This window comes from Chelonoidis abingdonii, chromosome 21 (assembly GCF_003597395.2).
Source record: "Chelonoidis abingdonii isolate Lonesome George chromosome 21, CheloAbing_2.0, whole genome shotgun sequence".
Lineage (NCBI taxonomy): Eukaryota > Metazoa > Chordata > Testudines > Testudinidae > Chelonoidis > Chelonoidis abingdonii.
This window is the reverse complement of record NC_133789.1, coordinates 14,465,113-14,476,183: the sequence shown is the minus strand read 5'-3', so window position 1 is coordinate 14,476,183 and position 11,071 is coordinate 14,465,113. Positions and strand designations below refer to the sequence as shown.

Sequence of the window (11,071 nt, the reverse complement as noted above, 5' to 3'; positions counted from 1 at the left end):
GTCCCTGGGCTTCTGCTTGCCAAAGGCTTGCCAAAGGCTGATATTCTATGATTCTAAGATCATTACAGCGTTCTGTGTGCTGACAGCAAACGGCAATACATGTGGGAATAACGGGTTTATGGAGAGTTAAAGGAAGGGTAAACTAGTTAGAAAGAATTTTATAATTCATTTTTATATACAACTGTTCAGCAGTAGAAAATTAAAATCTTTATCTTTAACACTACAGGAAAATAGGATACATCACTGCAGTCAGAGGACTGTTTCTTTTGGGGAACACAGAGAATCCTGTAGCTCACATACTAGATTACGGGAGCCTCCTTGGTTCTGAAATTGTCAGCCTGGACAGGGATCCGTCACTGGAGCCTGAGAAATGGTTTCTTATGCCTTATGTGTAAGAAACAGGAGACATACAATAGTTCTGTACTTATCACTCCTTGTTTATCAAGTGTGTAGTTAGAGAATATGGATATGGAGCCCTTTGCTTCTGTAACAGGTTGTCTGTTCTAACCCAGTCAATGCGGACTGAAAATTATTACCATCTGTAGAATGTTCAGTGGTGTATATAAAATATTTGTCGCACTCTTAGTGCAGTCCCATGTTTCAAAAAATCACAACCAATGTGAACCCCATTTCAGAAGTGATCCTAAAGATTTAACGGTTTTGGAGGCTGAATTCTATTATCTTGTAAGGTAGTCACTCCAAAACAGGGTTGAGGGAATATGGACAAGGAGTGAGAGAGAAGCAGGAAATGTCACTGTTGCAAACAGAAATCCTGGACTCTGAAATCCAGCCCCATTCGGTCCTAAAAAGATTTAAGGAATTAATCTAAGATAACCTTTCTACAGCTCATGTTCTGGTAAGAAAGGAAAAAACGCCAGCAGATGCAAGAACATTATTTCTAACAAGGAGGATGCATCTGAAGAAGTGGAGTTTTGCTCATGAAAGCTTATGCCCAAATAAATCTGTTAGTCTTTAAGGTGCCACCAGACTCCTTGTTGTTTTTGTGGATACAGACTAACATGGCTACCCCCGATACTTAAATATTACTTGTTTAATTATCACGTGCAGTTGTTCAAGTTAAAAGTCATATCAAACATACTTCTCTAATAAAATAATCACTTCTGTGGGTTTAAGAGAGCCCTAATGATTATAAACCTGGTAATTCTAACCTGGATGCAAACACAAGAATCAAAGTCGTACAGGACCAACCCATGGGGTGGGAAAACGCACAGAAGGCAAATTCAGGGATTATCCCAGTCTATGTGAAAACATGGTCAAAATGCAGCTTCCGATCTCATCTTTCCAAGGACTGTGCGACAAACGAAGCCTGCTGTGGAAATGCTATTTTTAAAAAGCATTATTTGTCTTCCTCTGCTTCCCTTCACCATTCTCCCTGGAACTGGCTCCCTCTCAAACTGTTAAACATTTTCATTTAAGTGTTTCTCCCAAACAGCATGTCCAGGGGATATTTTCCAATCTTCTTTTTGGAAGTAGCTGTGATAGCTTACAATTAAAAATAAAACAGCTACAGTGTGGTAAAGATAATTAGTATCACTGGCGAGTAATTCACATATTAACAGCTCCTGTTATGGTATCAGTCTCCAGGATTGGCATTAACTGAGACTGCAGAGGCAGAATTATAATCATGTGTATTCCATAACATCAGTAAGTAACAAACTGCGAAGAATGAGATTCTGAATACAAACAACAAACAGGAAGGCAATCTCCCACTGATGGATTCCACTTCATTATTCAATGAGGCAAAAGTAGTGACCATCAAGACAGTTAAAACAAGTTAACTAAGAATCCATCTCACTTCCAGCTGATGGGTTTCTTAGCTAATCCACTGCACTGACTTCTTAAATTTAACTTTCAATTTACAAGTTAGACAAGTTCGGCAACAGTGAAAACTGCCGTTGGTTCCTTTAAATGAACTGACTCACACAAAACATGTCAGCAGACACGTTTTATCACCATCATAGAAATATAATGGTGTTTAAAACCATTTATCCCGCCTAGCACTGCTTTCACATTGAATATTTTACAATTATTCACATCATACATCTCAAAACAATTGAGTATGGGTAACTTTTACCGTGACAAAAAAGTCTAAAGTCCAGTAAAAACTTCCTGCACTTTGGTTCAATTCCCAGGCTTGTTACCTGGACAGATATGCCTCATATTAATCAACACTTTTGCCACTAGGAAGCAGTATTGCTGCTCCACCCAAGCTCGCAATGGGTCAATTTCCTGAAAATGGTGGTAAGCAAAGGGTTTCCCACCACCGCTCAGCTGGAACTGGAAACAGCTTGGCCATGTCTACAATGGCAAAAATTTACAAATCACCGCTAATTCCAACTAGAGCTGAATGGGAAACAGTTTTCCCATCCTGGGAAAAGTGTGGAGATTCCGAACACGTTCATGTATTGAAAATTTAAAAAATGGAGGGGGGTGTGGTGGGTGTTTGGGTCAACTGAAACATTTAATTCTTTACCTTTAATTTTTTCCAAAAAAAATTTCCTCAAAAAAAGTTTTTGAAATGATAAATTTGTCAAAACCTATATCTTTTCCCAACAAACAGGTTCAGTTTTAACAACTTGGCATTCTCAGATGAAAAACGTTTTGGTCAAAAAAATTCCCAACCAGTTCTAATTACAGTGCTGGTACAGCTGACTTGGCAGGACCCCTAAAATAGATTGGTTAAAGCTGTTTTCATTACAATTATTAAAAACATGATTAAAACCTGGTTTGCAGAATATCAGTCATGCTTTCAGTAATGGTGCAGGCAGGACACATCTGTATTCAACAGAAACATGACAGGTTCTGCAAGCCAAGTTTCAATCACGCTTTCAGTAACTGCACTGGTAAAAGTTTGTCTCGTCTGTGATAAAAGTTCTGTTAGTTCAACCTGCTGCTGTCAGTTTCTTTGGCTATGTCTACACTGCTGTTGGGAGCATGCCTCCCAGCCAGGGTAGCCAGACCCATGCTAGCTTGACTCAAGCTAGTGCAAACATAGCAGCACCAGGAGAGGCTTGGGGTAGCCACCCGAGCTAGAATTATCTGCTCCCTTAGGTCCAAGCTCAGGTGGCTAGCCCAAGCCTCTGCTGGCACTTCAACATCCATGCAGCTATTTTCAGCACACAAGCTCAAGCAGAGCTACCAGGAGTCTGTTTACCCAGGCTAAGAGGCATGCTCCCAGGTGCAGTGTACACATACTCTTTGGAGCTATAGACTCCTAAAGGTGTACCCACACTCATCAACTAGATAACCTGGATGGTGTCTGACAGATCCTCAAGAATGGGGACAAGGATATAAGTTGATGTATGGAGCCCTGTGCGGATACAAATTTTGTATCTGCATCTGATCTACAATCCTCAAAAATGGTCCGCACATATCCACAGGGCTCTAAGAATGTATTTTTAGGACTGTATGCAAATTCTGCTGCAATCTTCCGCCTATGGGCTTTCCTTGCTGATAGTTTCAAGAATTCTAACATGATATTATTCCACAACTGACCATTTGCACGCAGAATAATTCTGACCGTAACTCCATAAAATTAAGTTACCAACAATTTAACCTTTCAAAAATGATCAAAAAGTCACTGATAGAATATTAAAACTATAAAGTAGAATCAGAGTACTACATTTCTATAATCCCATGCTCCCTTCAATATTTTCCAATTACAGTTTGGGCTTGCTTTCAAAAGCATAGTTGGATAAGCTGCAGTTTTCTCCAGCAATGAAATGACCTTCAGCTTCTGGGTAAGGGTGCTGTATTTGCATTGATGATAGGCAATGAGGGGTAAAAACATTATCTTTGGCTACTGTGTCTCCCTGCATTCCAAGGACTGCATTAACTATTATCAAAGTGATGAGAGACTGATGCGATAAAACTAAACTAAACTGAGAACAGCCATCTTTTAATACTTGTGGCACTGGGAACTTAGCGGCAGGGTCTACAGGGATAACAGATTCACGCCTATAATTTGTGTTCACTCCTGAGAATTCTTTTCACATACCACAACAAAAATAAATCTGCCCCTTTATAAAAATCTCAAATGTTACCCTATTTGAATTTTTAATTGGTTCTTTGTCTGCCTGTAATTTAATGAAGTACAATCTTTACTATTTTAGAAAATCTATTTGCAGATGAAAAAAGTTGGGGCAGTGGTAAATAATGAGGACAAGAACAATTTGGATCACCTGGTTAACCTGGGTTCCTGCAAAGAATATGCATTTTAATATGGGTAAATGTGAATGTACACATCTAGGAACAAAGAATGTAAGCCATACTTCCACAATGGGGACTCTATCCTAGGAAGTGGTGACTCTAAAAAGATTTGGGTGTCATAGTGGATCACGAGCTGAATGTGAGCTCCCAGTGTGATGCTGTGGCCCAAGGGGCTAATGCGATCCTTAGATACTGTAACAAAGTTCCTCCTCTACCTTGGTGGGTCCTGCGCTTATTGGCGGATTTGCTCGCCTCACAGATTCACCCTGTGGGTTGGGAAACAGCCCAGAGACCTTCCCCTCTGGTAGAAGCCACAGTCCAGGTCAGTTCCTCCTGTATTTGATCAGGAGTTGTGAGGATTGGGGGAGAACCCGGGAACACCCTCTACTCTGGGTTCCAGCCCAGGGTCCTGTGGACTGCAGCTGTCTAGAGTGCCTCCTGGTACAGCTGCGCGACAGCTACAACTACCTGGGCTACTTCTCCGTGGCCTCCTCCCAACACCTTCTTTGCCCTCATCACCGGACCTTCCTCCTGATGTCTGATAACGTTTGTACTTCTCAGTCCTCCAGCAGTTTGCCCACTCACTCTCGACTTTTTGCACGCCTCTTCTTCCCAGTCCCTCACACACACTTCCTCTCCTCTGGCTCCCTGGCTTCCTTCGGCCTGACTGTAATGAGTCCTTTTATAGTATCAGAGGGGCCTTAATTAGAGTCAGGTGCTTAACAGCCTCACCTGACTCTTAGCAGGTTAATTGGAGTCAAGTGTTCTCATTAGCCTGGAGCAGCCCATGCTCTGGTCACTCAGGGAACAGAAATCTGCTTGTCCAGTGGCCAGTATATCTTCCTTCTACTCCTCTGCTGTTCCCAAATGGCCTGGGTTTATCATCATACATAACGAGGAAACCTCCAGTAGGAGTAGAGAGGTTATTGTACCTCTGTATTTGGCACTAGTGTGACCACTGCTGGAATCCTGTGTCCAGTTCTGGTATCCACAATTCAAGAAGGATGCTGATAAATTGGAGAGGGTTCAGAGAAGAGCCACGAGAACGATTAAGAGTTAGAAAACCTGCATAATAGTGACAACTCAAGGAGCTCAATCTATTCAGTTTAACAAAGAGAAGATTAGGGGGCTCCTCAATCTAGCAGGCAAAGGTATAACACGGTCCAATGGCTGGAAGTTGAAGCTGGAGAAATTCAGACTGGAAATAAGGGGTAAATTCTTCATAGTGAAAGTAATTAACCATTGGAACAACTTATGAAGGATGATGGTAGATTCTCTCATTGACAGTTTTTAAATTAAGATTGGATGTTTTTCTAAAAGGTCTGCTCTAGAAATTATATTGGGGAAGTTCTCGGCCCAGGGTAATACCGAAGGTCAGACTAGAAGACAACATTCCTCTGGCCTTGGAATCTATGAATCTAAGTGTTTGCTGGATTGGGACCTTCATCTACTTGATAAGATTTCAAGACTGTTATTCTGAAGCCTAGAATGACTGCTAAGTCAGTGTGATGTGATGGAAACAGCTACTAGCATGGCTGGGGACTCTGTGTTCAGTACACCTCTAGGTTCAATCATCACCGGGTTTTGTGGTGTTACTACCAAATTTTTAAGTCCAGCCATTTTGACTATCAATTACATGTGCAATGTACGGCTACAGTAAAGCATGTACCTCTGCCATGCGAAGAGTCCTAGACCATTATATCACAGGTAATAACAAATCACCACTCTTACTCTACATCTAATTTGCATGCAACAATTTAATTGATTGTATAAGGGAGACTACACAGATAGTGGATTGATTGATTTGTGTAGGTGATGGGCCAGTCTCCCAGCACAACCTCACAGGTGCGCACACAAAATGATACAAACACCACAACCAACATACACAATACCCCCAAACACACACAGCCGCTGACTTCAGCGCACACTTATTTGCTTCCTACACAACTCTTTAAGCACAATCTCCTAGACACAGATCAACACAACCATCCTTTATGTGAAAGTGATCATGAAAAGGCAGAATTCATGATTTTAAGGAATGGTAGGAGGGAGAACAGCAAAATAAAGACAATAGATTTAAAGAAGGCAGACAAACTCGGAGTTGGTAGATAAGAACTCATGAAAAGCAAGTCTAAGGGGAAAAACAACTGAAGACAGTTGGTAGTTTTTCAAAGAGACATTATTAAGGGCGCAAGAACAAAGGGAGTATGGTAAGAGACCACCCTGGCTCAACGATCGGAAACTCAAAAAGAGTCCCACAAAAAGTAGAACCTATTTCAAAGTACAAAGCATGCATATAAAGTAGGGCTGTCAATTAATCACAGTCAACTCAAGTAATTAACTCAAAAAAATTAATTGTGATTAATCACACTGTTAAACAATAGAATACCAATTGAAATGTAGAAAAACATCCAAAAATATTGAATACGTTTTCAAATATATTGATTTCTATTACAACACAGAATATAAAGTGTACAGTGCTCACTTTATATTATTTTTTATTACATATATTTGCATTGTAAAAATTATAAACAAAGCAATAGTATTTTTCAGTTCACCTCATACAAGTACGGAAGTACAATTTCTTTATCGTGAAAGTGTAATTTACAAAAGTAGAATTATGTACAAAGATACATAACTGCACTCAAAAACAAAACAATGTAAAAGCTGTAGGCACTAAAGTCCACTCAGTCCTATTACTTGTTCAGCCAATCACTAAGACAAAGTTGTTTTCATTACACTGCTGCGTGCTTCTTATTTACCATGTCATCTGAAAGTAAGAACAAGCATTCACATGGCACATTTGTAGCCAGCGTTGCAAGGTATTTACATGCCCGATATGCTAAACATTCATATGCCCCTTCATGCTTTGGCCACCATTCCAGAGGACATGCTTCCATGTTGATGATGCTCCTTAAAAAAAATGTGCTAATTAAATTTGTGACTGAACTCCTTGGGAGAGAATTGTATGTCTCTGTTTTACCCTCATTCTGCCATATATTTCAAGTTGCAGCAGTCTCGGATAATGACCCAGCACGTTCGTTTTAAGAACACACTCACTGCAGATTTGACAAAATGCAAAGAAGGAACCAATAAGAGGTTTCTAAAAATAGCTACAGCACCCGACTCAAGGTTTAAGAATCTGAAGTGCTGTCCAAAATCTGAGAGGTTTGGAGCATTCTTTCAGAAGTTTTAAGAGAGCAACACTCAGATGCAGAAATTACAGAACCTGAACCACCAAAAAATAAAATCAACTTTCTGCTGGTGGCATCTGACTCGGATGATGAAAATGAACATACGTCGGTCTGCTCTGCTTTGGATTGTTATTGAGCTGAACCTGTCATCAGCATGGATGCACGTCATCTGGAACCGTGGTTGAAGCATGGAGGGACATATGAGTCTTTAGCGCATCTGGCAAAAATATCTTGCAACGCTGACTACAACAGTGCTATGCGAATGCCTGTTCTCACTTTCAGGTTACACTGTAAACAAGAAGCAGGCAGTATTCTCTCTTGCAAATTGTAACCAAACTTGTTTGTGAGAGTGAGGGCTGCAGAAGGACTGAGTGGACATGTAGGCTCTAAAGTTTTACATGGGTTTTCTTTCTGAATGCAGTTATTTTTTGTACAAAATTCTACATTTGTAAATTCAACTTTCACGATAAAGAGATTGCACTACAGTATTTGTATTAGGTGAACTGAAAAATACTATTTCTTTTGTTTTTTACAGTGAAAATATTTGTGATTAAAAAAATAAAGTGAGCACTGTACACTTTGTATTCTATGTTGTAACTAAAATCAATATATTTGAAAATGTAGAAAACATCCAAAATATTTAAATAAATGGAATTCTATTATTGTTTAACAGTGTGATTAATTGCCATGATTTTTTGTATTGCCTTGACAGCCCCAATACAAATAACACAAGTATGAAGGGACAAAATTAGAAAGGCGAAGGCACAAAACAAGATAAAACTAGCTAGAGACATAAAGGGTAACAAGAAAACATTTTACAAATACAATAGAAGGAGGAGGAAGACCAAGGACAGGGTAGGCCCATTACTCAATGAGTGCGGAAAAGCAGTAACAGAAAGTGTGGAACTGGTAGAGGTGCTTAACAATTTCTTTGTTTTGGTTTTCACCAAGAAGGTAGGTGGTCATTGGACGTCTAACACAGTGAATGCCAGTGAAAAGGAGGTAGAATCAGAGGCTAAAATAGGAAAAGAACAAGTTAAAAATTACTTAGACAAATTAGATGTTTTCATGTCACCAGGGCCTGTGAAATGCATCCTAGAATACTCAAGCAGCTGCCTGAGGAGATATCTGAGCCATTAGCGATTATCTTTGAAAAATCACAGAGGATGGGAAAGATTCCAGAAGACTGGAAAAGGGAAAATAAAGTGACAATCTATAAAAAGGGAAATAAGGACAACCCAGGCAATTACAGACCAGTCGGCTTAACTTTAGTACCCAGAAAGAAAATGGAGCAAATAATCAAGCAATGAATTTGAAAACATCTAGAAGATAAAAAGGTGACAAGTAACAGTCAAATCATGTCAAACCAACCTGACAGGTTTCTTTGACAGGTTAATAACCCTTGTGGATGGGGGGGGGACACAGTAGATGTGGTATTTCTTGACTTTAGTAAAGCTTTAGATACTGTATTGCATGATCGTCTCACAAACAAACTAGGGAAAGGCAACCTAGATGGAGCTAGATCACAAAGGAATTTAGAGAATAGTTTGTTACTCAGTGCCTGTGAGCTTTAGTGAAAAGCAACCTTCAATGACATGCCTTCTGTTCGGGCTGCTGCTTTGAACTCCACCTGATATATTACAGAAGATAAAATATCTACTACAAACTCAATCTCCCTAAAGTAACAAATGAACAGAAAAGGCTGCTCAGAATTCAAATATTTTCTCCTCATCCTTAGCATCAGAAAACTTCACTTCAGCCACAAGAAAATTAGCCTGTGGCATTTCTATTCCCAGCCTAGCTTCTGACTTTCTGTAGATTTTTCTCCTCCTCTATCAACCACTCATTCTGTTTACCTTGCGGACGTGACATGAGAAGAGCACATTCATGTACTTGTCTTTCCTCTTCAACTCATTGGCAATAAGCATGAAAGAGCCTGTGGTCTGAGGATTATCTGGTTTCTGGAAGAGCAAACAAAGACACATAATTTTTCTTAATTATCAAATAGAGCAATCATGCTTTGTCAACCTAGGCCTGATGAAATGGTAAGCTCACCAAGAAGTCTATAATACATTCCCTTATCAGGAGACTTTACCCGTCATTTCCTTGCAGTACAGAAACACAGCATCCTGAGTTTTACATGCTTTTCTAAAGGACCTTTTAGAAACAAAGGGCTTAAGGGGAAAAGGAAGGCTCTAATAAGCTGGAACTACCTTTGAGGAAGATGCATAAGGAGATATCCACTACGCACTCAGAGGCAGACAGTTTAGCATTTTTCTCTGCCTAGATCTTCCGTTTATGCTATTATCTAACTTCCAGCCTAACTACTGCAATTTTAGTCTCATGTTGCATTTTTCATCGTATCTCTGGCCACTGGAAGAGTCAACTGACAATATTAATTGGTATCTTGATTAACAGTGGTCTCAAGAATAATGAGAATAAGGTTTGGTATTTACAAAATTATAGTTCTTAGCATAGTAAAAGTTGGAACCTTTTTGAAATGTTTTACAGACTACTTCTTACTGGAGGAGTTGGAATGCATTTAATTTTTAGAACACACACAGTTTTCAGACTCTCCTCTCCTGATTCCCTTAGGCCTCACCACGGAAGCTCTTCCCTGTTCAGCTGCACTGACTAAAGACTGAACATTTTTATCACAGCACTCACCGATGCAATATAGTTACCCTCCCAGGCTCTTTGTAGCCCAATATCTGCTCGGTGACCCTTCAACAATTCCATGGCAGCAACCTTAGCTCTGACCTGAGGCAGATCTTCTGGTGGGATGCTCTTGATGAGCACATTTGCTCTCCACCTGAAAAAACAAAACAGAAATCAACTCCAAAGTTTATCTGTGCCCCATAGCAAGACCAGACTAATCTGGAGCCTTACGTGATTTACATTGGGAGGGTCGGGGTAAACAGACTTTTCTAGCTGCCATTATTCAGCTGAAGTCATTTTTCAAGCAACACACTTAGTGACTTTGTAAGAGATGGCATCACAATATTGGAGACAAACATGGAACTCCATGTTTATTGTCTCCAATTCCACAATAAAATGTTTTCCTACCTGCTAGTCCTGTAAACATGCCCTGGAATCCAAGAACCATGCTGGGCTGTTAGCACATCACCAGTAACAAAGGTTCTGCAAGCCAAATTCTTGGCTCAGCTATCCCATTTCCCTTTAATGACAGCCCTTAATTGAATCTAGGTATCCCTAATTCCCCATGTAGGTATCCCTAATTGACTTGAAATAACCCCTTCTCAGTTTACACATACTCCCTGGCGCATATTTCAGGAGATGAGGGCAGCCTTGTGTGATGGAGTAGGGGCTGTCAGTGTGGGGAATGGGAGAGCAGGGGATGTCTTTAGGTGAGGGACAGGATCTTTAAGCCTGTAACCTGAGCCAGGCAGGGGGGAGGGGGAGCAGCACCTTTGCTGAGGAAGCGGGAAAAAGGAATCGGCCGGCGGGAGGAGGAGCAGGTCAGTTTGGGTTTTGGGGCTGTGTGGGCAGAATTCAGGGTATCCTAGCTAGGATCCAAGCACCCTGAAAGCCCAGAAGGACTCGATGGAGGGGTTCTGACTGTGCCTGCAAGCTCTGCTGTAACCTGTATTCCTGTTGTCCAATAAACCTTCTGTTTTACTGGCTGG

At 40.5% G+C, this 11,071-nt stretch overlaps 1 protein-coding gene across 1 annotated transcript in view; it reads right to left on the bottom strand.

The window, feature by feature from the left end:
• The window catches only part of MYO1D (myosin ID), a 351,948-nt gene that overhangs the window by 167,642 nt on the left and 173,235 nt on the right, over positions 1-11,071 (bottom strand). Inside the window, exons 18-19 of the mRNA XM_075059626.1 lie at positions 10,092-10,236; positions 9,281-9,385 (exon numbers count right to left, since the gene is read on the bottom strand). Coding sequence (XP_074915727.1) covers positions 9,281-9,385; positions 10,092-10,236 — 250 coding nt within the window. The remainder of the gene's footprint in view (positions 1-9,280; positions 9,386-10,091; positions 10,237-11,071) is intronic.